At 38.5% G+C, this 26,685-nt stretch overlaps 2 protein-coding genes across 16 annotated transcripts in view; both read left to right on the forward strand.

Annotated features, from left to right (window-relative positions):
* LOC121639498 overlaps positions 1–11,517 on the forward strand; it is an 80,862-nt gene extending 69,345 nt beyond the window's left edge. For 10 of the 11 annotated variants that reach the window (XM_041984778.1, XM_041984777.1, XM_041984780.1 and 7 more), the window contains 16 exons: positions 362–488; positions 737–907; positions 2,878–2,912; positions 3,220–3,384; positions 3,474–3,608; positions 5,329–5,367; positions 5,454–5,594; positions 6,976–7,061; positions 7,160–7,183; positions 7,529–7,958; positions 8,576–8,638; positions 8,794–10,015; positions 10,096–10,191; positions 10,476–10,592; positions 10,676–10,797; positions 10,881–11,517. In XM_041984778.1, the coding sequence (XP_041840712.1) occupies positions 362–488; positions 737–907; positions 2,878–2,912; positions 3,220–3,384; positions 3,474–3,608; positions 5,329–5,367; positions 5,454–5,594; positions 6,976–7,061; positions 7,160–7,183; positions 7,529–7,958; positions 8,576–8,638; positions 8,794–10,015; positions 10,096–10,191; positions 10,476–10,592; positions 10,676–10,797; positions 10,881–10,928 (3,021 nt within the window). In that variant the 3' untranslated portion in view covers positions 10,929–11,517. Of the gene's footprint in view, positions 1–361; positions 489–736; positions 908–2,877; positions 2,913–3,219; positions 3,385–3,473; positions 3,609–5,328; positions 5,368–5,453; positions 5,595–6,975; positions 7,062–7,159; positions 7,184–7,528; positions 7,959–8,184; positions 8,233–8,575; positions 8,639–8,793; positions 10,016–10,095; positions 10,192–10,475; positions 10,593–10,675; positions 10,798–10,880 lie in introns of those variants that run through there. The other variant, XM_041984788.1, reaches the window with a different exon arrangement.
* Positions 11,518–14,161: 2,644 nt separating this feature from the next.
* LOC121639500 (zinc finger protein 638-like) overlaps positions 14,162–26,685 on the forward strand; it is a 29,610-nt gene continuing 17,086 nt past the window's right edge. For 2 of the 5 annotated variants that reach the window (XM_041984789.1, XM_041984790.1), the window contains exons 1-18: positions 14,162–14,255; positions 14,986–16,848; positions 18,206–18,267; positions 18,613–18,651; positions 19,805–20,044; positions 20,187–20,410; positions 20,641–20,855; positions 21,551–21,685; positions 22,478–22,576; positions 22,698–22,759; positions 23,041–23,939; positions 24,491–24,601; positions 24,689–24,723; positions 25,139–25,291; positions 25,608–25,736; positions 26,066–26,104; positions 26,202–26,330; positions 26,430–26,556. In XM_041984789.1, the coding sequence (XP_041840723.1) occupies positions 15,244–16,848; positions 18,206–18,267; positions 18,613–18,651; positions 19,805–20,044; positions 20,187–20,410; positions 20,641–20,855; positions 21,551–21,685; positions 22,478–22,576; positions 22,698–22,759; positions 23,041–23,939; positions 24,491–24,601; positions 24,689–24,723; positions 25,139–25,291; positions 25,608–25,736; positions 26,066–26,104; positions 26,202–26,330; positions 26,430–26,556 (4,303 nt within the window). In that variant the 5' untranslated portion in view covers positions 14,162–14,255; positions 14,986–15,243. Of the gene's footprint in view, positions 14,256–14,985; positions 16,849–18,205; positions 18,268–18,612; positions 18,652–19,804; positions 20,045–20,186; positions 20,411–20,640; positions 20,856–21,550; positions 21,686–22,477; positions 22,577–22,695; positions 22,760–23,040; positions 23,940–24,490; positions 24,602–24,688; positions 24,724–25,138; positions 25,292–25,607; positions 25,737–26,065; positions 26,105–26,201; positions 26,331–26,429; positions 26,557–26,685 lie in introns of all 5 variants that reach the window. The other 3 variants (XM_041984791.1, XM_041984792.1, XM_041984793.1) reach the window with 3 other exon arrangements.

The raw sequence follows: 26,685 nt of genomic DNA on the forward strand, positions 1-26,685 counted from the left end.
TGAAGCAACAATATAAAGAAAAACTATCTAAAACAATGAAGTGACTGATGACTTATATCACACAGGAAAACACGATTTTATTGCTGCTGAAGGGGATTTTAGAGGCTGTTTGAACATGGCTTGTACTTCTGCATTTTGACTTCATATTTGTTACGTGATTAATGGCACATGAAGTTTAATTTTTCATAATTTAAGACCTGTTAATGGCCAGATGATTACTCTTTATGTCCTGATTTGTAAAACATTTTAAATGAAAATCAGTATATCATTAGTTTTGAATTGCTTTACATTCCAGTTTGAAAGGACTATTTGTTTGTCTTTATCTTTTCTCCCTGTGTGTGTGTGCATGCATGTATTTCAGGTTATTATTGAATTTCAGTCTCCTTTTGAAGCTGATCGGCTTGGAGTTTGGTGTAGCCTCCTCAAACAGAGCCTCCCCCACAACATCTACAGGATGAGATTTCCCATATCCACCATCAAGTCAGAAGGTGAGTCTCTGACACTGAAAAAGCCAGCCTTCGCTGAAATAATGAACCCTACCAGTAAATAATGAACCCTACAAGTAAATAATAAACCCTACCAGTAAATAATAAACCCTACCAGTAAATAATGAACCCAACTAGTAAATAATGAGTCCTACCAGTAAATGACCCCTACCAGTAAATAATGAACCCTACCAGTAAATAATGAACCCTACCAGTAACAAAAACAATCTGTTTAACTATTGTTTGTGCAGCACCAAAGCAGCCTGCACGGGCTTTTCCACACAGCAGTGATATTGTTGCCGGCGCAGCCATCCCAACATCTAAATGTGGCGTTCCAGATGGGAGCACTCCACCATTTTGGGTCACCATGACAACTAGTCCCTTTGTTTTCCCAACCATATCTCCTTGGTTCAACATCCCAGGTGAGAGAAATGCAAATAAAATAAATATAATTGTTAAATGTAACATGTCGACTGTAACTGATAGTGAGCATGTTTACACCGGAGATTTACATGCATCTTAGTAAATAACAAAAACAATTTAGCTTTTTGTTGCTCTTTTCATTTTAATGAGTTATTCTTCTAAAGGCAGCACCAGACGTTCTTACAACTTTTTTTTTCTTTTTGAAGTTTGGTGTGATATTTGTTAAAAAAAAAAAAGAATAAATAAAAAAAACAAAACAGACTGAACACTTTTATATGAAAATAATTTAATTGAAACTTGTTTAACTTGCCTACCTATTGAAACATGCAACACAGATACCATAACCGCTGCTGGCCTGTTTTTAACATTTTCATTCATCTGTCATATATTGGTTCTATAGAGTCTGTACTTTGCTGTCGTTCCATTCCTCTGCAGGAAAATAAAGAAATGTTGCTTGTATGGCCAATATTTCACAGGTTTTTGTTTTTTGTTACATCAGGTAGTTAAAACTTGTTAAAATGAAACTTAAGGTAGATTAATTGGAAGTCAGATGTCTTTAATGGGAAATAAAACATTGAACAAAATACTGATAGAGCATAATTATGTAAAGGGAACTATACACTCACTTGTAACTTTATTGGGGCCATCTTGCTAGTACCGGTTTGGAGCATTTTTACCTTCAGAACTGCTTTAATTCTTGGTGTCAGATTCAAAAAGGTTTTGGAAATATTCCTCAGAGGTTTTGCTCCGTATTGACATGATAGCATCACAAAGTTGTTGCAGATTTGTCAGTTGCACATATGTGAGGAGAATCTCCCTTTCCACCACATCCCAAAGCTGCCCTATTGGGTGAGATCTGGTGACTGTGGGGCCGTTAGAGCACAGTGAACTCATTGTCATGTACATGAAACCGGTTGGAGATGATTTGAGCTTTGTGACACGGTGCATTATCCTCATGGAAGTAGCCATCAGAAGATGCTACACTGTGGTTAGAAAGGGATGGACATGGTCAGTGTAGTGGGAAAAACCCTGGGGCCTTTTCTAGGACAGTAGTTGCACCTGCAGAGCTATGAAAAGATCAAAAAGTTCATATCAGGGCCACAAAACCTCCTTACTGTATGGTAGTGGGCTTGTTATAAACACTGATCTGGCCCTGAGACCCCTGGCCATTTGAAATAACAAAAAAAGTAACAAATCCGTCAGGTCCTGATTCAGCACATTTATAGCTTTTAGAATTTCTAGTGAGGCAAAGAGAGGCCCTGGAAGTGGGATCACTCACGGAGAGAATGACCACATACTTGGCTCCATACTGATCAGACACGAAGCTAAAGTTAGAAACCTGTCAGATTTAACTGAATGTCCATCAAAATGTTGTGATAACATATGAGGTCTTTAAGAAGAAGATGGTAACAAGGGAACATGTGTAAAAATTATACGACTACCTAACTTATGTTACTGTGTATAAAGGAATATGACACTACTGCACCTACCTCTGTGGTTACTGAAACTACAATGAATAGCATAAAACCGACTAGAAGTATGTTTTTGTGCCAACTCAACATACCAAGTAACATATAACCATTAAAAAAAATGGTAAGACATATATGTCAAATACTGAGCTTACGTATAGATGTATTAAGCCCAAGGTGACTTTAGTAAAAGAACAGAGGGGGTGTGACGTGTCTCCCCCTGAGCTGGAAACTTTGCATTTGTTGCCTCTATTTTTGATGCTTGTTCAATAAATGCAAGCTCCTTGCACCTTGCACCTTGCTGTCTTCAAAGTTTTTTACTTCTGTCAACTGATAGTTTTGAGGAACATTTTTTATTTTTTAAAATGCAGCAAGTTATGGGTTTGACATCACTGGTGTTAAACTGACACTCTTGTTGTTCATTTGTGATCTATTGAGACAGGAGGTGGGTTAATGCCAGCTGTAAAAACCTTGTTTTATTCTCTCTTTTTATCTTCTAGCTTATCAGACAATCAGTCGAAGAACAGGTTTTACGGTAAGCCTTTTTATTCCTACATATACACAATTTCAAGTATTTTTAAGTTTAAATGGCATTTTTTTACAAAAAAGTTAAATTTCTGTTGCAAAGCTCTGTTTACTTATGTATTCATGTATCTAATTAAATGTATTTTTAAACAGTTGCCTGAAGCCATACTTATTTATGCTTAGTCTACTTTAATATCATTATAGATTGAAATGATTAAAATATCATTTAGTCTTGAAAGAAAAAAAAAAGTGCACGTCTATCTGTTTCTGTCCTTTTTCTCTGTAAATAAAGTTTGTTTTTTCTTTGTGTGCTGCAGGAAGCTTCCTTTAAACCCTACAACTTCTCCACAATCATGTTGACAAATCTGCCACATGAAGCCTACATGCACGAGGATGTTGCAAAGCTGGTGTGGAGTTATTTCCTTGAACAGAACCTCTTCTCTCTGTACTCCAGAGTGATAGTCCTACCACTGCAGAGGAGGGTACGGAGTCATCTGACCGAAGCTTACATTGATTGCTGAAAGCTATATTTATGATGACGTGACGTCTTTTTATTTTTCTGCTTACCCAGGCTTTTGTGTATTTTACTGACTGGACTGCGTGCTGCAGATTTGTCCGAGACCACATCAAAAATCCAGTTTCTGTTCTTGGCCAAACGCTCGAGATCCACTTGGTCTTAGAGAACATGGACCTCGGATCCAGTGAGGTATGAAGAGCGAGGGCAACTTTAGTTTTAGGGGACACAACCAGAGTTAAAATTATATTTCTTTCTAGAGTCAGAAACTAATTCAGACCTCCATATTTAAAATTCTAAGCTTTTTTTTTCTTGCTAAAAGGAGTTCAAAAGAACACACAGGACTATTACAGGATCTAGTTATACCTGTACGATTTGACCTTGTTCAATGTTCACAATGTTCAGAGATGGTTTTTCCACCCAGTCAAATAAAAAAAGGTTGTGCATGTATAAAAAGTTTCCCACCCTGAATGTGATTCCGGAGTTAGAAGTATGAGTTTGGACCTATTTTTACTCTTCACATTGATTGGATTTTGACGACTTGCCATCCCTTCTCCAACACACCTGAATCAAATGACTGGCCCGTTACCAGGCCTCTGCAGAGCTGAATGACATGCAGATGACATCTGATTCAGGTGTGTTGGAGAAGGGTCGCATCTAAAAGTTGCAGGATGGTAGATCTCGAGGACCGAACTTGGGCACCCCTTTTCTTTTTAGATGTTTCCTGCTTTAACACACCTGACTCAAGTTGATTGCCCATTGTGCAGAACTTGACAGCAAATGGTTGAGGATGTGCATTTAATGTTAATCGGCAGGAAAACCTACAGGATAGTGGGGACTGATGTTGAATTTCTTTTGCAGCATGGGGCTCCTGCAGCTCTTTCAGGGCCGGTGATGGTGCTGTCCAGATGATCTTACGCCCTCTGCTAAATATGCTGCAACTCTGTTTTGCCACTTTTAAGGGCCAGGTGTCTTTTTTTCAAAGCTAGTTGTCCAGTTAGTTTCTTTAACAAATGATACAGAGCCTGATTAATCGCTGATTAAATTTGACTGTTTACAACTGCCAGATGTCCAATGTCCGTCAGGAAGTTTTATGGCCTTTGTTTATGGGATCAGGTCTCTGATAAGAATTTCTAAGATCATCTTATATCTTTAAAATAGACCTGCAATTCTGTCTTAAGGATCTTTCCTCTACATGCTTCCACTGTGCTGTAGTCTGTGCTTTTCCCATCACACACACACATATACAATACACACAGTGGGATTTTAACAGAAAGAGTTAATTAAGGCTTTTCTACAAGGAATTTTCCCCAAAAAGTCCACTTTACTCACAAATTTGTTCCTTTAGGTTTATTTTTTTTCCCAGTTAAGTTCCCTTTAAAACAGTCTGTATGAGAGCAGAGCTTAATACGCCCATTTGAGAATGAGTTCTGGTTTGTCCCTGGTGGAGAATTATTTGTATATTGACCTCCAGTTGCTCGCTGTTTGACGTCTCCGGGTTCTGATCGCAGATTTTTCTGGCTCTTTGGTTCTTATCCTGCCTCCTCCAGCAGATCACAGGATAGTAGATAAAACTCAGGCAAACTCTGATAAAGGGAAGCAAAACAAACTTATAGTAGTTTGCATAGAAGACAGTTCAAAGTCCCCAAAATGGCACATTTTACCCAGTTTGGCACCATCTGTTCTCCACTCCCCTTAACTGGGAAACCTCAGGTTTTTAAAGGTTGGCATATCACATTGTAGCATGACAAAATGTAAAAGGTATTTACATCATTTCTATAAAATTATGCTAGATTTAGTCTATAATAATGATGCCAGTCTCATTGAGGCGTATTGAACAGTAAAGACTAACAAATGCACAGTTGATTTACTTTCTGATGAGATTTGTGACAAACTTGTCATGTTTTTGCAGGAGGACTTGTACACAACTCTGATGAAATGGAGCAACTCTGTAAGTCAGTTTAATCATTTCAATCTGTTGTCTAGAGAAGTCGATCACTTTGGGACGATATGTAACATTAAGGTGTTATATTTTAGCACGTTTCAGACCTGGAGTTTTTGGAGGAGAGGCTGCTGTGCATGAAGGTCTCAGGAATTAATATGAATCTCATCATGGCAATCATGAAAGATGTCATGGGCGTTGCATCGTTTGTCCGTTTCCTTCCGCTTGCTAACAGGGTAAGGCCATTTAACACATCTGTGTTACTCACATTTATGAGCAGATTGAAGGGTCTCTGCTGGCCAGAAAGTGTACTTCAGTCAATTTAGAGATACCTTAGAAAGTACTGCTTGTGTATGGGTCTTTCATCAGAGACCTTTTGATACATTACTTCATGTTTGGTAGCAGTCTTTGGCTGTAAATGTTTATTTGTACACCAGTAGCATAAATCTATTTACTTTACCTGACAAGATTCTTTCTGGTTAATGCAGCTCTGTGCAGCACATGATGGTAATAATGCCATGTCTGGTGAAGCAGGCACAGCTGATCTAATATTCACAATAATTTATCATAATAATAATTACATTTCCCTTACAAAGAGTCATATTCGTTGTATAAAAGCTAACTTAAACATTAATGTAAACACAGGAAGACTGAAGTTTGAGTTTCTACAAAAGCTTGCTGAAGATCAAAGTTGAAACCGTGTCAAGAAAACACTAAACATAGATTGTCAAATAAAACTGAACTATAAATTTAGAAAAGAAAAGGAAATTTAGAGAACTATATATATATATATATATATTTATTTATTTTTATTTTTTTTGCCTCAGCTACATTTTTGATAGGTGACTAATAAACATTTATAGTCTATTATATGTATTACACCTAAACATTTCTATGCAGACTTGTGTCAGTCTCTTGCATCCTCTTTGCATGCAATTTGGTCAGTTTTCCGGGCTCTTATGGACTCGTACCCTGGCACTGTGCACTGAGTTGTACCACAGGAAACCGCAGGGGCAGTGTTGAGCAGTATAGCTGACAATTTCCTCTGGGATCAATAAAGTATTCTGATTGACAAACAAAGAAGAAGCCATGATATATTTAATGGCTGCCGAATCACTACCGTGCATTGCCCTGCCTCTTTTGATGTCTCTTTCTGATGATGTACGTTATCATGATGTTTGTTGTCTGAAAACAATGTTGGAACCTGTAGGTGAACTCTGACCTCTGCACTGCCCTCTGGTGGACGTATTTCCCAACAACCATTTTAGCGTAAACGACACAGAGTGTGACAGTAGTGACGTTTGAAACAGATGTACCTATTTAAACTATTAAAGGGAGCATATAAATGGGCCCTAGGTCGAAAGATCAAGCCTAGAACAAAATAAAAAACTTTCCAGACTATAGTATATAGCATGAAAAATGGCAAACTTCTCCTCAAAGCTACTGTAAAAAACAAAAAAATTTAAAATCAGTTCAAAACAAATATTGAGCCGGACTGAATGCATTACCAAATATTTATATCGAGATAAATTGGCTTTGATGTAGCAACCATTGCATCTGCTGTATTTTTTATCATTGACTTTATTTCCTCCTTCTTTTCTGACTGTTCTGTGACAGATCTACGTTGAGATGGCCGATTCCAGTGGCGTAACAAAAGTGGTGAAGTGGTGGAACAGCTGTGAGGCTGGACATTGGAAGACTGGGTGTGTGTAAAAATGGGGATAAATAGATAACTACTGTTTCCAAGAGTCTTTATGTATGGTTTGTCTGACCAACTTCTTGTTTTTTTTCTCTCACACAGGGGGAAAATTGGCTGTATTGAGTCGTGAGTTTCATTTGTTATTTCTTTTATGTAGTGAAGGAGCAAAATTGTAGCAATAATCAGTGTGACTGCAGCTGCAAGGCCAGTAAAATATATTACATCAGAGGTTATATTCACACAGAGTTGATGAGGTGAATAATTTTAATACAGTGGTTTTAACTGTTGTAATTGTCCGTTTTTAGCCGATCATAACATTAGCAAACACTATAAGTGTGTAAAACCTCCTCTACTCTCTGTCCTGCACATTTAAAAGAAGACACTATCTGTTAATGATGTGGTGTAGTTTTGTTTCATTTTAGCATCCATTGTGAAAAAGCCGCATTTTTGTCTTTTCTTCTTCAATTTCAGCTTAAAGAGCAGAAAATGCCGTCTACAAGGCTGTGAAAAGATTGCAGTGAACCTTGATCTGGGCACAATAGGTTTGTTCACCCAACGCACAGCAGCGGAAAGCAAAGCACAGCCTCCTCCTGCAGCCCTTTCTGAATCAGCTGGACCAAGTTCTGCTGCTGCAGCTGACTCAGGCATGAAGGAGAAGCATGGAACTGAGATCACAGTCAACTCCACCACTGCTCCTAAGACAAGCAAGGATGTGGAGACGTCTGAAAAGAAACGGGGGTTACAGACGAGCCCTGCTGTGCCAGCCACAAGTCTGGTCAAGCCTGTGGAAAGTGTTGCAGAACTTCCTCTCATTGACGAAGACAGTTTCAATGCAATTAAAGCAGCAGTTCACCAGTACAGGCTCTCACGAAAAAGCACCACACCGATCAAGGACCAAAAGGTGATACACATCACTTCTTTCACTGAGAGGTTATTTTTAATCTGCCCTGTGTAATAACATGTGCTTTATTTCTGAAAAAAAGCACGTGTGAGACAGCTGTAGTCCTTATAAACCCAGTTTACATTGCAAGAAAATCCAGGTTAGGGCCACATAGAAGCTGTTCTCCTAGACCAACAGTAATATTTATTATTATTATTATTATCATTATTATTATTATTATTATTAGAAAGACAAAAAGAAAATGTAGCCAAAAAGACACCGGAGAATGTCAAAGGTCAGTAGAGCGGCTCCTTTTATACAATAGTAATGGTGGTCGTACAGGGACCACCTGTACCATCTGGGTGAGTGATAATCACACAGAAGTTCTCTCACGGTACAACAGATTATTTCTCATATCATAGTGGACCCATATATGCAGGCTTGCTTTTAAAGCACCACTAATAAATGTTGTAGATTGTCTCACTTTGATGCCCCCTAACAAAGGTTAATTCAGCATCCATATAGCATATATCTGTATATCTACCTACAACTAGGACCCTTAAAGCAGTTTGCATCCAACTCATACCACCAAGTTACTAATCTTTGCAAACGACTTGTCTTTTTCTATTGTTTTTTAGATCCCGAGCCAAAGCAACACCAAATCTGGGGTCTCGCTGCAAACAAATAAACGATGCAAAAAGGTAAATGTGTGGTTTGATTGTTAATTATTAACTTTACAGCCATTATTTTCTTTAAACATTTGGTTGCATATTGTAAAGCTCTGTCAGTGACTTTTTTGGTCAATAAGTCAACTCCTTTAATGATCCAGATTTCTATTTTCTTTTTTTTCCATAAGGATTACATTAAAGCCGGCTTTTTTTCTAAAGACGTTTTTGGCAAAAAAGATTTCAACTTTGAAGACCTTGTGACGATTGATGAAATTAGTGAAGACACAGATGACAAGGCTGTTAACCTTACTTCACTCAGACAGACCTCTACAGAAAAAACAGAGCAGCAAAGTTCAGATTTGTCCTCTGCTACCAAAAGACCCTCAACAAGATCCAATGACAGCTCATCTTCTACATCATCCTCATCAAAGTCCACAAAAAGCAACTTGAGTTCCACTTTGACCTCTGTGCCAACAAAAACACAAAAAGACTCAACAGATGGCACCAAATCCCAAACCACACCCTCTTCCAGTCTGAAGAATGACTTTCAGGGTGAAACAGGCCAAGAGGACAAAAGCAAAGGGGAGAAGGATGAATCTGGGAAGCACGCAGAGGAGGAGGAAGATGATGGTAAAAATGACCAAATCCCTGATTCATTCTGTGATGGAACTGATGAACAGATGGTCAAAGAAGAGAAGCAAGACAGCAGTGAAATCCGGAAACCTGGACCAGAGCAATGGCAGAGGTCATATCAGGTCTTGGACAGCGTAGAGGATGAAGGTAAACCCTGCAGTGAAACTGAGATAAATGCTCCTCTTGGTGAAGAACAAGCAGCTCCAGTTCAAGAGATCAAAGATGAAGGTGCCTCTGTAAAGCCCGATCAGAGCGCCACAAAAAGTGAACGTGAAAAGATGGAGGATTCCCCAAAGAACCAGGACAAGACAGCTGATAAACACTCAACACCAACAAAGGACGTCACCCGAGGGAACGTCAAAAAGACGGTTACCAAGGCGATTCAAGAAACCTCAGCCACAGAGAGGTCCAGTAGAAGAACTGTCAGAGAAATCAAAGGGGATAAAAAGGCATCACAAGACAAGGTGATCATTGATGAACCAAGCATCATGACAAGATCTGCCAGAGGAAGAAGGAATATAAGTCAGAATGAGACGAAAGAAATCAGCACCCCAGCAGGGAAGAGAAACACACCTACCAGACTTTCACAGAGGCTAAACAAAAAGGGAACTACAGAGAAAGAAGACAAAGCTTCTCTAAAGGAAAGCACATCAACGAAGAAAAATGATGTTCAAGACATAAATAAGGAGGAAGCCTCTCAAAGTGAACGTGAGGAAGAGGAAGGGACAACAACCAGGACGAGAGGTCGACCCAGGAAGAGAAGCAGATTGACTCCAGGTAACAACCACATGTCTGCTACACAATCACATCACAACGCTTCACATGAGCCCCAGTTAAATGATGGTCTTCTACCATAGTGAGAAAATCACCCAGAGGGAGCAAAGCCGAGTCTTCTGAGAACCAGACACCAACCAGAGTGGAGAAGGAGAGAGGCGACAGGGCCACGGCTAAAGGTAGATGCTACTACAACGCAGTTCACATGGTTCCAACTAGGCTGCTGGACTGCAAGTTATCATTATTTGCAATATTCACCAAGACATTAACCTGTTTTATGTTGGGGAATAAAAACAAATTAGTTCAATGTTTTTTTCCTGTAACGGGAGATTGACACTAACTTAAGAGTTTTATTGAATTGAGTGAGGATTAATTATTTTCTAAAAACTGCAAGTTTTCATTGTTTTCTGTTATTTTATAGACAAATGGATAATCAGGGTTTAAATGCTAATCTCTCCTTCAGTGATTCGTAAACAGAGGAGGGAGCTTGATGAAACTGAAGCAAAGCGATCTCGTTCTCAGTCTCCTTGTGTTGCTGACGTCTTCAATCTGCCGCCATTCGACCCTAAAACCCCCCTCGGTAAGAAGCGTGCACACGATAAAGAGGATTAAGATTCAGATGTTTAGAGGTTTTCTCATGCCCCTGGTTGTGTTCCTCTTCAGGTCAGGACTTTGTGGAGCGTAAGTGGGGTTATTTCTGCAGCATCTGCTCCGTTCCCTACCTGAATGAGGGCGCCGCCGAGGATCTGCACTGCAAAACCCAGACACACTACGACAATCTGCAGGTACTCACACACATCACTTCTGCTCATGCTATAAAAGAAAGCTAATGCTAAATTTCTCATTGTTTTCCTCTTCTATTTTTCAGAAACATTACCAGAAGTGCCAAAAGAAACCACCTTCAGTGTTGATGTAAAGCCCTTATGGTGCTTTGTTTTGTTTTCTTATTAAAAAGAAAGAAACCTGTGTCTTGATAGCCAAGTTTTTAGAACTGTACAGCCAAAGCAGCAAGTCCTCAACTTGATTCCTGGCTGGCTGGACCATTTTCTTTATTCCCTACCTAAGAACCTTCTTTATAAAAGTTTTCTTCACTTTTTTTGCATATATATTTCCAAAGTTTGCACTTTCTGGTGACAAAAGTATTATTTTCTATGCAAGCAGATATAAAGAAAAGTTTTTTTTTACTGTTATTTTTTTAATACAATAAGTAAGTGATACAGTTTTTTCAATGAATGTATTTGTTATAAAAGGAGAAAACCTTATGGATATCATTAGTTAAACATGTAGAATCCTGAGAAGTCCTTGACAGTGTTGGCAATTCACAGGAGTGAAGAAAATAATTTAGTCTTTTACTTTATACATGTTGATCACCAGCTGTCTCCTCTTTCAGAGGGTCCTATATGATCAGTTATTTCTGTTTGTTTGTTTTTTTTATAAAGCGATTAAGTCCAAATTGTCATATTTTCTGATCAATTCAGTGAAATAAATGTTTTATTCATTTTAAAGTTCATGTTGTGGTGCTTGTTCTTCCACTATCACTATAAAAACTCTTAATTAGTTCATTTTTATTAACTGCAAAGTGTTTGAAATAGGCCTTTAACTGGCCTTATTGGCCTTAAGAGAACAGCTGATCAGACTGTGGTGGCAGAGGATGTGGTTCTTTCCAGAGGTATAGAATTCACCTACCATTGTTTTATCTTTCAATACTGTTTGTTTAGTTTTGTATAATAATTAACATGCAAAAGAAACCACAAAACCAAAAATGAGAAACAATAGCCAGGGAGAAACGTTGTCATATCACCGAGTGGGAATTATCCATGTCTTTGAAAAATATTCATTCCTTGCAGTTTTTTTTTCAGGCATCTGCTTTGAGTTGCAGGTAAAAAGTGATTTTTCTCCCCTGCATGTCTATCCTCCTACCACCATTTTTAAATGTTTCTTTTTTCTTTATCTCAAAACCAATCCCACAAAAAAAGATCTGGGTCGGAGTTGACATATCTACAGCCAACAAACACGAGCTCGCTTCAGAACTTTTCACATTTTTAACACTTTGTTCTACGTGCTGTGAATGAGAGACCAAGGTTTAAAATTTAACTGCTTGCAGTCATTAATTCCACCACTAGATGTCAGTAGAACCTACAAACTGGATATTCAAACCTTAAACTCAGTCATTTGTTTTATTTATTATTGAGCACAGACAGTGATGAACAGAAAAGGCCATATCCACATATCTCTCAGGCCTTCTGGTCTGGGGGGATTCGGAGGTTGTTTTGGTGATTTAACATGTAGTAATCATCTAGTAATCATCTATTATGTTGGAATTCGGGGCCTTCCAGATAGCTATAAAAACACTTCTTGAAACTACTATGAACATAAAATGTCAAAAGCCACCTTATAGCTTTACAGTTTGTGAGGAAAACAAGTCAAGGTTTTGTATCATTGTGGCCCTTTCTCATAATTTTCTTCCTTAGCCCGACCAGTCAGAAGTCTCTCTCTCTCTCTCTCTCTCTCTCTCTCTCTCTCTCTCTCTCTCTCTCTCTCTCTCTCTCTATATATATATATATATGTATATATATGTATATATATATATATATAAACTTTAGTTCCTGTTACTTTTTTTAAGAAAGTGCAAAGATACTATTTTCTGTCTGCCAAACTGTGTTGCCTTTGGCATTTTTCATTGATGCAACTATGGGAGCGGCCTGTTTTTGCAACAGGCTACTTGTGACAAATGCCTATACAACCTAAAATCAGTTCTTAGATGCAACACTGGTTCATCCCTTGAGTTGGGTGCCTTTGTTAGTACTTGAATGTTTCATAGACCAGCTGCTGTTTATAATTGGCACTTTAAATGAGATTTACAACCCAGACAGATCGGAATCATCTTATATATTAGATTTTTTTTTTTTGTTTATTTATTTATTTTTTATTCAGAGATGGCTTGAACCAGAAAGAAAATATGAACACCTAATCTGTTTATTACATGGAGGTAATAAAGTTCCAAGTTGTAGAAATATAATGGCAGTAAAATTAATCTGGTCTATGATGTAAAATTTTCAGCTAAAGATCATAGAGTGGTTAAAGATTGCTGGACATTTCAATTAAATATGCTCCCTTCTTAAACAACATACTGAAAAATTTCAACCTGTAGACTATTTCAACCGGCTCAGAGACTCCTTTGTCCCCCGAGCCATCAAACTGTACAACTCTGCATTAGGCAGGAGGGGGAGAAGGAGGGGGGAGAGGGAGGTGTGCAGTCCGCCTGATACAACACATGCACAATAACCCATACAAACAGTTGCAATAACTTATACGTGCAATACTGGGAATCTGTACCACCTCTACTGTGTGCAATGCTTGTTTATATTATTTTATTTAACTTATCTTATTATTATTTATTGCATTCTATTTATACTTTTCTTGCACCTTATTGCCTCTATTTTACTTTATACCTGTATATATATATCTTGTGCTTATCCTTCTTTACTGTTGGTGTTGTATTGCTGCTGGTACCCAAATTTCCCCGAGGACTCTCCAAAGGGATTAATAAAGTATTTCTATTCTATTCTATTCTATTCTATTCTATTCTATTCATCCACAGACCCCTGGATAAGACAGGGCAAGCTCTGTGACATGGTGCATTATCCAGCTGGAAATAGCCATCAGAAGAAGGTACACTGTGGTCATAAAGGGATGGACATGGTCTGCAAGAATGATGCTTTGTTGGTACAAAGGGGTCCAATGGTTACCAAGAAAATATCTCCCATACCATTACACCACCAGCACTAGCCAGAATACAAGGCGAGATAGACCCACACCCTCATGTTACCACCAAATTCTGACCTACCATCTGAATGGAGCTTTAAAAAGCTGAGACTCATCAGACCAAGCAATGTTTTTCCAAGCTACTATTGCCTAATTTTAGTGAGCCTGTAGTGAATTGTGGATTCAGAGGTGGTATTCTGCATTTGAGTTACTGTAGATATGCAATTTTTTTTATTTTGTTTTAATTTAGTTTATTTTTATTTACACTTATCTTATTTATATTTGAGGTGCAGATTATTTAAAACGTGAGGATAATGTTTTTTTGTTTTTTTTTCCAACTTTAATGTTTTTATTTTATTTTTGTCCGGCCATCCAGACCGGAAGTCAAGTCTCTAAACGCACCTACAAACCGTTGATTTGATTGACGCAGGAATTGCAATCTGTTGCCACCTGTTTAGCTGCGGGTTGGACAAATAAGGTAGGTAACAAGGGATGGTGAAAACATAGATATACACGTTAAATTATACTGTTGTTAGTGTTTTTCAATCTAACCGTTAGTTTAACGGTCAGCAAACGGCTAAAATTCTAGCTTTAAACACGTGGAAGGCGCGTGTTGACTGAAGTCTGTTTTTCGCGTTTAGTCTCTAAAATTTGCATTTCTTATGGTTTTGAGTTTTATTTAATAGTTATTTAATGTTTAGTAGACATATTTGTTCCAAGGCCTTTCTTTTGAGTAAACTTTTGAGCGCTAGAGCATTAACTAGAAAACTAGCATTTTCTGCAAATTCATTTAGTTTTTACTGCTTTATTTACAAGTGAAACTCATAAAATTTAGAATATCGCGTCAAACTTGATTTATTTCAGTAATTCAACTTCAACGGCAAACTAGTAGACTCATTATATGCAAAGGGAGATATTTAAAGCCTTTATTTGTTACATTTTGTTTTAGGATTTTGTTTTACAGCTTATGAAAACCTAAAAATCTAAATCAGAAAATTAGAATAGTGTGAAAAGGTTAAATGCTTTAGCCTCAAATGTCGCATTCCTCTTGTCAAGCAGCTCTTGAACAAAACACGTCAGAAGCGTCTTACCTGGGCTAAATAAAAAATGAACTGGTGTGGTTAATTTTTTCTTTGTCTTCATTTTTTTAAAGGAAGACCTCAGTACTTTTTAATAAACTTGGTGTATTTTTTCTTTTTTTTTCCCAGCTCCCTTGCTACTGGAGTATTGCACCTCTTACTCTGTTTCAAGGCTTACCAACAAGTCCCAGTTTTGTAGGGCATCAACAGACTTGTTGAATTGCAAGCTGCCTTCTTATTTCATCCAAAAGCTCAGTTTGCACTACTGTATAGATATGATTCAGTTGCCATTGGTGGCCAAGCCACAAGTGTGATAACAGACACCTGGAGCATTATTTTCCCAACTGCTGTGACTGTCGATCTCCTCAACTGTCTGTAGATAACGCCATGTCCGGTTCCTTGAATAACTTCTTTGGCTCTGGGAACCAAAGAATACCTTTGAACTACAATCCTGGACAAAGTAGGGCTGCAATAGATGGGGGGTCAGTAAACTTGCTTGTTGGTAGAGCCAGAGAAGATGTTGGCAATCTCTGTGTAGGCCAAAGCACTCAATTTACCAGCTCTCAAAGAGAGGAGTTTCCTTCCACAAGCAGATGGGTGACATCTTCAGCCTCTCAAGGACGTAGATATACTGATTTTGAAAGTGGCCGTGCCACCTTAGACTGGTTGTCAAACTGCAAAAAACCTACTGAGGATGAGTCCAAATGTTATTCATCAGCTGCGTCTGACTCTCTAAGGACCATTGACAGCAGGATTAATATCTCCAGTGAGCAAGAAATGCAGTCCATTGTAGGCTTGGGAGCTAATGACAATGCCTCAACAAACCAACCTGGGTCTCCTGAGTCCATTTACCCCAGGTATACTCCAGAATTGGCCACTAAAATTCTCCTGCGTTTTGGACTTGAAAAGGAGGACTTGGAGCATCTTCTCTCTTACCCTGACGACCAGACCACCGTTGAGAACCTGCCCTTCATACTGCACAAAATTTGCGTTCAGAAAGCCAAGAGAGCAGCAGGAGCTCAGTCAGAACCCTACTCTGAATCACAACCCAAAACAAGCATGAGCACAGTGGACATGAGTGTGTCTGAAGGAACAAGAGTGCCCCAAGGTGAAAGATATAAACCTTGCAAAGCAAATGACTGTGGGCTTAGTGGGAAAAGCACTGCAGGGGCCGAGGATCAGATTGAAAGTGGTAAGGGTGACAGTGCAGTGCTGACTGACAAGTTCGGTAGTTGCAGGCACAGTGGCAAACCACTGGGAGGGAGTGTGACAGAAGTGAAAAGTAGTTCCTTAGCTTCTCCAAAAAATAAGATGGGTTCTGCCACTAGTCTCAGCTTGATGAGGAGCTTTGTGGCTCCTTATAGCAGCAATCAAACCAAACAAGTGAAGACCCAGCCTCACCTGATTTCCGAACCAATCTTCACTCCCTTTTCTCTGAAAGAGACCAACAAGAAATTTGATAATGATCTAAACTTCCTTCCTTTGAAAGAACTTAAGTCAGATTGCCAGTTGATGTCAAACACCCAACCAGGTACCCCAGATGGTGGTGTTCATCGATGCACAGTTGGTCTTGTACCCATTGATAATCACCGGGACAGTCACACACATGGTCAGAGTAAAGGTCAGCCACAAGGACAACTGCCTCTTAAGCAGGTGAAAAAGCAGAAGGGACAACTGGATCAACAGCAAAAGCAGATTCAGAGACCACTGCACAATATGGCAAAACAGCCAGTATTGGTTCCAGTACCGCTTCCAGTACCAGTTCCTTCACCTCCTATCAACCCCAGGATTGTCACGGTTCCTCCAGCTTCACCTATCCCAAATCAAATCAACTATAGTCTGCAGCCTCCTTCCATCAGGCTGCCTTTAACTAAGGAAGACATCTACAAGGGTCTGCCATCACCAGCCATGATGCATGACTATGCTGCCACCACGCCAACGTTTTTTCCACATACCTGTTCTCTTTGTAATGAAGTCTTTCCCCATATAAACGTGAGTTGAGGACTGCAATACAGTTTACTCTTGTGAAATTGTGAGTTTTTAGTTTTATTTTCCTACATGTTTGAGATTTTTACAACGGTACCCAGAACGCTTGCCTCAGTCCTTTTTTTTTTTTTTTTTTTTTTTAAATATATATATCGATTGAACACAATTAATCTTCTGGCCAGCAGAGAAGAGAGGGAGATGAGCCTCCATAATGTAGTGGGAAAGTTAATGTCAGTTTGAGCTTGCATTACACCAAACCAGGGAGGGACAGTGCTGGTCCTCTGCAGGTTCCTGCAGTTTTAGAGGTTTCCTTGTTGCAACACACCTGATTCAAAATGGTCCATTGTGCAGAACTCGACGACAACCTATTGCATCAGTTAATTTGAATTAATTGTATAGGAGCAGGAAAACTTCTAAAACCTGCGGAACAGTGGCCCTTGAGGACCGGAGTTGTCCATCCCCTTACCAAATAGTGGAATTGTTAGGGATGTTTCAATATAGAGGTGTCCAGTTCCAGTTCTGGAGTGTCACAATCCTGGAGGTTTATTTTTTTTTAGATGTTACCCTGCTCCAACACACCTGATTCAAATGAAATCTCTTGTCAAGTGTTGCCCAAGCATGTTGACCCATTAATCTGATTCAGGTGTGCTGCAGCAGGAAACATCCAAAACCTGCAGGACCGACTTTGGACACCCCTGGTTTAATAGTACAACCATGAGCATCGGAAGAATGATGACCAGAAAGGACTGAGTTTAATGCAGAGCCAATTTGATGGTTGCAGGCATGTGTTTATACCCATTACAGAAAAGACTCCAAACTGGAGAAGAACCTGTCAGCTGAGCTTTAAAGTGAAGCCAGTGTAGCACTTTGAGTTATATCAGTGCATGACTTTCTCAGGACTGCCTCCCATTCCTCATCTGGGAGAGAATACCCTAAATCAATCTTTCACTGTTTTCTATTCTTATATCAAAAGTAGAACCGATCATTTAAATATCAAAGTTATGCTGGCAGGATGGCTTAAACTTAAGGAGAAATTGTTGAAATTTCTGTGCATTTTAAACTGAATTTTATAAATATTCTGGACCAAAATGTTGCAGTGATTTCAACGTTAATGTTTTTTTTTCTGTAATTTGAGATTGAAATATCTGATTTACATTTAATTAAACTAACTTAAAACTATACTTTGTCACACCAATGAAGAAAAGTTGTTGGTTAGAAGTAATTATAGGGATTGTAGTAAGTTATGACATTAAGAGAAGCCAGCTCCTGGTAAAATATGTGCTTCAGTGATCACTATACCACTGAAGCTGATGACAGTTGTGATGATGGTGAAGACTAAATCTTTCTTTGTTGTGACTCCTAGGAATGGATCTTCCACCAGAATACTAGCCTGCATATTGAGAACTGCAAACTCCTCCGGAAACAGTCAGTCTTTGAATCTATTTATTTATTTCCATGTCTATTTAAACAGGGGAAATGTTTTATGAAAACATTGCTTCATAAAATCTTAAGGGGCCAGTCAGGTTTTTAGTAAAGCAATTCGCAACCCCTCTTTCTGGTTTCTTCTTTTAAACTTTAATAGCACATTCATATAACTTCTGTCAGATTTAATAGCTTCTTTAAAAGCAGAATCTTGTATGTGCTTTGTGTGTTTTGTTTGTAAAATTAGTCTACAGAAATCAAACTTCTTGCATCTAATTTCAGGGACCCTTTTGTTGTAAAGGAGCCACCTCTTGCTCTTTTAAATAGGTGTGCTTTAATTTTCCACAGATACCCATACTGGAATGGGAAAGTGCCACTGCTGCAAAGGTAAATTATTTGTCTTTTTACAGAAAACCACAGTAGCTATGAACCCTTCCACTCCTCATCTTTACATTTTTACTTTTATTTTTTGTCATTTAACTTTTTATTATTTTAAGTTTAACAAAACAAGAAAGTACCATAATTACATTTGTACATGTTTGCAATCTAATGCTAGGTGTACAGTTTGAATCATAAGATTCAAACTGTAAGAATAAAGAGAGTTAAAATTAAACTAAATTAGCCACAGCAGTACATCAGCAATGTTTCATAAATCACCCATCAGGACACGAGTATCTGCAAGGAACCTTTTACCTCTTAAGACCTTCATCCTCAATTCTGGCCAGCATTTATTAATGGGAACAATTTCTAACACCCAACCATTGTTGGGCCGTGGAGGGATTTTCTTTTTCCATAATTTGAGGCTCACTCTGGCAGCAGTGCCTACTGCAACATTTATTACTGTATGGTTTATATTTTGATAGATTTGGTATGATTCTCTGTAAGGCAAAGTCTTTGTGATGTAGGAATCACAATACCAAACCATTTTTCTACAGGTTAATCTACTTTCCCCAAAAAAGTTGTACTAGTTCGCATTCCCAAAATAAATGTATCTGTTTGGCATTTCCTGCATAAGTTATTGGCCAGGGTGCAATCCTAAGATTAGGTAGTAGGACTAAAGTTGAACCTATGTATTGATTTATATTGAGTAAACTTTCCTTTGGCCTCCCTTATGTATTTGGTTGTATTTGACTATATTTTTAGCCATTCCTTCTCACATTTTTCTGACAGATAATCCTCAAATTTGAGCATTTATATATATTTTTTAAACAAATTAAAGAGTTAATAAAATGGACCTGCCCCATCTGTTGTACAAAACTGGGTTTTGGTCCACAATAAACTCTGCTTCAGTGATGTAGTCTTTGATTTTTCTTAATATTCCCAATAGTTCTCTTAACTCTATAAAGCAGGGGTGGCCAACGTCTGTCCTCAAGAGCCACAATCCTGCAGGTTTTCCATGCATCCCTGCACCAACACACCTGACTCAAATTAAATGGATCCAACAGCCTATAAGGATTTGCAAATGTCTTAGAAAAATAAAAAGCTGGACTGTCACACCTATAAGTCTTTTCTGCTTCTTTTTGTTCATTGTTCTTTTTAGTTTTCCAGGTAAAGATGCCAAGCATTCAGCCCCAACGTCTGAGCAGAGAACGAGGCATGAGAGCTGTTCCAGTTCCTGCTCAGACAGCCCACGCCACCGCCACAGAGTGGAGGAAGGAAGGGACAAATCCAGCAGCAATTCCTGTTCCCGCTCACCCAGTCCCTGTTACTACCAAAGTCCAGGGTATAGAAGAAATAAACGCAGCAGCCAATCACAGCGGTCCCACAGATCCAGAAACAGGTCTGTGAAATGTTGATTCTGACATGAAAAGTTGAGTAAATGAACAAATTATCAGTGCTCTATGAAATGCTAGAACATCTTTGAGAATGCAAACAATAGGGCTTTGAACATTTATTAGTAATTTGATCTGTATTTCTGTTAGATCGCGGTCTCGTTCTCTCTCACCGTGGTGTGATCGGCCTACCTCCTCCCATTATCGGTCACGTTCACGGAGCCATGAGAGACGATCTTCATGCAGAAGCAAGAAGAAACGGTCCTCGTCGAGGAAAAGGCGCAAGAGACGATCATCCACTGGACAGTCACTCCATAAACGAAAGAAGTTGAGCAGTACAGAGAGACTGACCAGCAAGCTGATGGAAACATCAGGTTTGAAAACAACAGACATTTAACTGACAGCTTGATCTGTCAAACTCAATTTAATGCTGTCAAAGATAAAGGAAGCCAGCTGCAAAGTAGTATTTTGTCATTTTCTTTATAAAATAACTCTTTCTAATGACATTAAGTTCTGATTATATGGCGCTTCCATGGCTGTAGAAACTTTTTCAGGCTTTGTCGAACACAAAACTCAGACTGAAAACTGTTGTTTGCCCTGTTAGGTGTCCAGTTTCTTTTAGAACAGCCTAACCTGGAGACCGTGGTTAAAACTCTTATTCCTGTTGTACTGGCTGAGCTCACCAAGATTGGTGTATCATCGTCTGCTGCTGCTTCTTCAACATCTACTTCATATGCAGAAAATGAGTTGACAGCTAAGTTTTCTGATGCAAAGCCCATCCCAGAGAAGAGTGAGCAGAGGATGTCCACAAAGCCAAAGGTTGGTATGCAGGTCATGAAAGAAATGTACAATTAATACAGGAAATCCATAAAGTGTCTTTACAATTTAAAGGATATGTTAATAAAAAATGGCTGCTACTCAAGAAAAGGCACAATGTGCACTGTGGTTCATTGAAGGTCTGACGCAGACTTAGAAGATGCCCACGTCACATCCGTCAACTTGTGCATGGCACAATAAATCTATGGAGGAGTGGATGACCAAGAACATCTCAGGAAAACGTCAATAATGGAAGACAAGCCTCTGATTGTTCATCTACAAAGTCCATCCATACTGCTGCCAGACAGTTACAGCTACCACATTCAACAGTGCACAAAGTCCTGCACAAGAACTTGTGACTGTACGCTCACAAAGTGCAGGAGGAGTAGCCATTTTTTTAGGGTTTTATTAGACAACCTCTTTCTTTAACGGAGTGCCTGAAATATACAAATGAAAGGTGATTTAAAAACTTTAATAACCCCTGAGCACATAGAACAGATCTGATTTAATATCTCATTGATTACCTTTGTAATTTTTTTTTTATTGTAAAGAGACTTTATGGACATCCTGTACTTGGTAGATGGTGGTTCAAACACCCTTTGAGCTGTTGTTGTCATGGTGATTTGTCATCTAAAGATGGATGTTTTTATGTTCAATTTATAAAAGCAAGCATTGTCATAACCCTATTTTTCCCTCAGCATAGTAAACCGTCAGCTCCAACCATGGTCAAGCTTAAAGGGAATTTCGATGCCGTCTCTCGCAGTGATGTGGATGAAGCCGTGGAGCTCTTTGGAAAAACCAAATCTGTTCTTCTTTTCAAGTCCAAGAAAAAGGTAAATAAACTGAGCGTGAAATGTGAATGAAGTGCAGGCTATATGAAGTATTGACTATAAATTTCTGTTCTTTCATTTTGAGCATGAGAACCAAGCAAAGGAGATGTTTCAAACATTTTTATTGGCAGTAAAAAAAAAAACCATAATTTTCATGTACAGTATTTCAGAGTACATATTTCAGAGTAAGTTTTTTTTTTATTTTAATTTTCAGAGTAAGTTAAATCAGCAGCAATCTGGGGGTTTCATTGTGTTTTTATTGGTTTGGCTCAATATTTAAACAGGTTGACGTCTTATGTCATCAGTGTGAAGTAAAGATGTGCATGATGCAAATCCTAATTTACTATTAAGCTAGAAGCTGTAGCCCACATGTATGTTGTCCAAGTTGTCTTTTACAATCAATTTTTAGACGTAGTCTTGGCAAAATTTGATTTAAATATAATTAAAATCTCATTATGGGGAAAATAAATATGGATATAAAGAATGAGGGTGGCAATTTACTTATGTCTCTAGAAATGTTAGGAAAAGCTTCTCCATTGTTATGTTTTTAGTTAAACAGGTACCCTCACTCAAAATCCCCAGACCTTAAGAACAAAGCTTTATTGGAGGGAATCCTGAACCACTCCCGTAATAAAGTTTATTCTTATTCTTAATTTAAACAGACTTGGAACCATATTTTACAATATGGTATTTTTAAGTACCTGAATCATGTGATAAGGTGTTAATGCTTTATCCTTGTGTGTGAATGTAGAGGTTTGTAGTGATCCAAACTTGTTTGTTTTTGTGCACATAAAGGCCGTTGTGTGTTTTGAGAAAAAAGAAGATGCTGAAAAACTAAAGAGCGTGAAGAGCATCAACATGAGAGGAATGTCAGTCACTGTAGTCCGAGGAAAGGTATTGCACGTTTTTCTGTCTGTCCTTATAAAATGTAAAAAAAAGCAAAACATACAAGTAATAGTGCTTAGCTGGTCTGCATCACTGTGTAGGATTAATAAAAATCAATCTTGATTTTCAGGCTGCTGCTTCTAAGAAGCCTCCATCTACGTTGACAAAGAAGCAGAACAAGTGTACACAGATGTACGTTATTCTTAACTTTGGCTACTACTTTTGGAGGTTTTATCTCATCTTTGTTTGACAGCATGTTGCAATAAGTCACTGCCTTTTCATTTAGTTAGAAATGGTATCTTCTTTAATATACAGAATTTTGTATACTTTTGGGACTTGGCATAAAGTTGTATTGTCCAAACATGCAACTACTTACTGCTTGCAGTGAAAATGGAGACCATAAAATGTCAATATTTTTACTTTTTGTCAATGTATTTTTTTCCTTATTAAAAAGTTTTTTTTCTCTTTCACAGGGAATTTACGCAGTCCAGGGTCTCCACAGCTACTGAATCCACTTCCACAGGAGATGTTGTTTCCCCTCAGACTGAAACACCTTTATCAAGACCAAAAGTGAAAAGAGCCACAACAGGAAAACCTGTCATCAAAACTAAAATCTTTGTTGCCAAAGCAAATAGTGTCTCAGCCAAGAAGACAGTAAAGACTATAAAAACTCCCAGTTTAGCTGCAGAAAACGCTGTGAAGCAGACTGAAGTAGAAAAACCTTCAAAGCTCACAAGCTCCAAAAACAGGCTGGGTGACTGTCAACAAACACAAACAGCTAAACTTGAAATCAGTGCTAAAGCATCGGTGATGGCACATGTAGCCAAGGTTGTAAATCCTTCAGGTGTGACTCTTGCTGAACCGACTGGAGGCAGTGACTTTGCAATCAAGGGAAATGTCTTGGATTCAGAAGCAGAAATGGCCTCAACTGACCATGCATGTAAAATAGGAGCAGCAACAGGAGGTGTGAAGCAACAGGTGGGACTTGAAAAAGTTGTTGAGCAGGTTACAAGCATTAAACTGCTGGAACTTAGGGAATCTGAACTGACGGAGCTGATTGAAGCTGAAGTTTCTGCTGAGCGCAAAGCAAAACTGACCTTACTTACTAAACCCAATGTCATTCATCAACTAACCGACACAGTTTCTCCGCTTCAACCTTCTGAGCTACCTCAGAGACAACACTTTACCTTCAAACTTCCACAAAACCTGATCAAAACTTCATTGTCTGCCCAGAAAATCACCACAGCAAAGCCCGCTACACACGGGCTGAAGACCAAGAAAGATTGTTTGGACAAGAAGCAGAAAGCTGCAGCATCAGCCGATTCCTTGAAGACGAAGCACACAGACCGGCTAATGAACAAAAAGCAAAGAAGTATGCAAGACGCTATTTTATGAAAGAAAATGCTTGCCAGTATGTTCTGATTTTCTTGTTAAGAAATGCCATGAAAAGACAAAAACAGTGAACTGAGATATAAAAATGGCGTCTGTTTGGCGCCGTTTTCTTGTGTAGATAGTTTGCCAGCAAAGGTATGACATTTCTTGAAGTGCTATTATTGTGTGTGTTTGGTAAGGCTCTGTCTGCGACTCATTAAGGATCTAGCTGGAAACGGTTACTCATCGTAAATATGTAAAAATTATATTTAGCCGGTTAGTGGTTGGAAAAATACAGATACACTACAGAACGCTGCTGCTGGGTGGTGAATGGACTTGGTGGTTCTGGTCTTATTGTGGCATTTTCTGACAAAGTGGCTTCATGTTTGAACTGATTTGACTAAAGTTTGACACAAGATTAATAACTGTTATGAACACAGTCAAATATATTGTTAAAAAATATAATTGTTAAAGTGTTGAGCTTTTTAAGATTTACAAAAATAGTTTTGATTGGTTGGAAAATTATGTTTTAAAAATGTCTTTCGACTGCAGTGAAGACCCAAAAGAGTTCATCATCAACTACATCTGTGCTACCTTCGCCTGCTGCTGACTCTCTTACTTTTGGAGAAAGAATTCAGGAGCTTTTGCATCCAGAAAGAATCAGTAAGATGTCTCAGAAGTCTGTATGTAGCTCAAAACTCCCATTTGACAGTCTTTTTACTCATTAATTTTTCTTCTTCCTCGCTGCAGGCTGTCTAAGTAAGAAAACCATCATGTCACCAAAAGTAAGTTTTCTCAATCTACTAAAATGAAGGACTGCTGTCCAGGGCCAGTTTAAACTGTGTTGTGGATTATTTATTTGTGGATTCAAGCAATTTTGTTAGAGAGGGAATATGATGTGTGGACAAGTGAACAGCTGACGGTGTCATTGGAAACGTACTGTTAAAAAGTAAAACAGAAAAAGCTTTTAGACATAACATTTAGCAGTCCACACCACAGAATCGGTACAAAACTGGGATGTCCAGTTCTAGTTAACAAGGGCCACCGTCCTGCAGGTTTTAGATCAGGGTAGATCTCGAGGACCGGACTTGGGCACCCCTGTTTTAGATGTTTCCTTACTTCACGTTGCCCGCCTCAAAAGAATGGGTCATTAACAGGCTTGTACAACAATCATCTTAACCTTTTATTTTATGTCTTTAGCTTTTCTGTCTCAGTGCAAAACTGCTGTTGATAACTTGTCTGCCGGAGTATTATGATGGCTGCTACACGGAGAATGACGTTGCCAAGCTACTCCACCCATTTGGATTTAGCTATAAGAGCAACAACATCTATGTTATTCCTCAAAAGCGCATGGTAAGCACTAGGTCATTCATCTACATGGTTTATTTATCTTATTTCTGGGTTTCCAATTTTTCTTTTTTAGCTGAGAAACATTTTAGGATTTTGTTTATTCCTTAATGTGGAAAATATGTTTATGTTGCAATAAATGTTAGTATTCATACTGTTGCATACACTCTGACTTAAAAGCAGCATCTAATCAGTTGTTGATGATTCGTTGACCTAACTAAAATTTCTTAATAAGCTGAAGGTAGCCATTTGTCTGGTTAAATAGTCACTATTGTCATGTGACTGCTATGTTTAGTCATGAATATTTTTGTTTTTCTTTCAGGCTTTTGCCCTCATGCCATTTGCGGGGAATGTGCGAAACATTATCCAGTCCTCAAACAACAAGAATATTGTTCTCAAAGGATCTAAACTTCACTTTTATGCTGTTGCTCGACATATTTCCATGACACCGGTACACATATTCAGAGTACCATACAATTACTGTATTTTCTTTTGTTTTTCAGTAAACTTAAAACATAAGAAAAAAAACCTTTACTCAAGAAAATGGATTTCAGAAGCTCTTCTACATTTTTACCACTTCAAAAATAAGTAGCACCTCTGCTGCCAGAGGATATGGATTAGTGTAGTTAAAACAGGTTTTCAGAACAATAAAATGGCATCTAAATAGTTATTGAATTTTAAAAAGATGTTTTTATTTAATCTTTTCAAACAATGAAAAAACTCAGTGTACACTGAATCTGCATGAAGAGAATGACTTCAACCGTGCTTGTTCTGTTTCAGTTTGGCTTTTATGGAGATCTGATGAAACTGATTGGTTCTGTAAGTAGCACAGACACGTCACTATAACATCAAGTTTCTTTTTTCACTTTTGTAGTTAACTGTGGTTCCTTTGAATTCCCATCTGTTCCTCTTCAAGCAGAAGCCGAAAGATGATGGGAAAAGTACCGTCTTCATCCAGAATATCTCACCAAGCGAGACCCAGGATCTCAGAGAAACTGTAAGAAAAATCGGTTCCATCAGAAACTTCCTGCCTCTCCTCAACAAGGTATTAACCCCCCTCCACACACACACACACACACACACACACAGACACAAATAAGTTAATTTATCTGAGTGAATTCTCATCTGTGTGTGTGTGTTTCAGGTGTTTGTTGAATTTGATTCTGCTCAGGATACTGATCGGCTCGGAGTTTGGTACAGCCTCCTGAAGCTTTGCCCTGCCCATAACATTTACAGGATAAAAACCCCAGAAAGCGCAATGATATCACCACGTAAGTCTTTGCGGACATGATGAAAAGGGTGTAAACCAACATGCACTCCTGAAAATAAACTGTATTATGTTCCAGTGTTAAATTTTTCTCATTGGCCTGACTTTTTCATCAAAAACATCAAATTATCTG

This window comes from Melanotaenia boesemani, chromosome 5 (genome assembly GCF_017639745.1).
Source record: "Melanotaenia boesemani isolate fMelBoe1 chromosome 5, fMelBoe1.pri, whole genome shotgun sequence".
Classification (NCBI taxonomy): Eukaryota; Metazoa; Chordata; class Actinopteri; order Atheriniformes; family Melanotaeniidae; genus Melanotaenia; species Melanotaenia boesemani.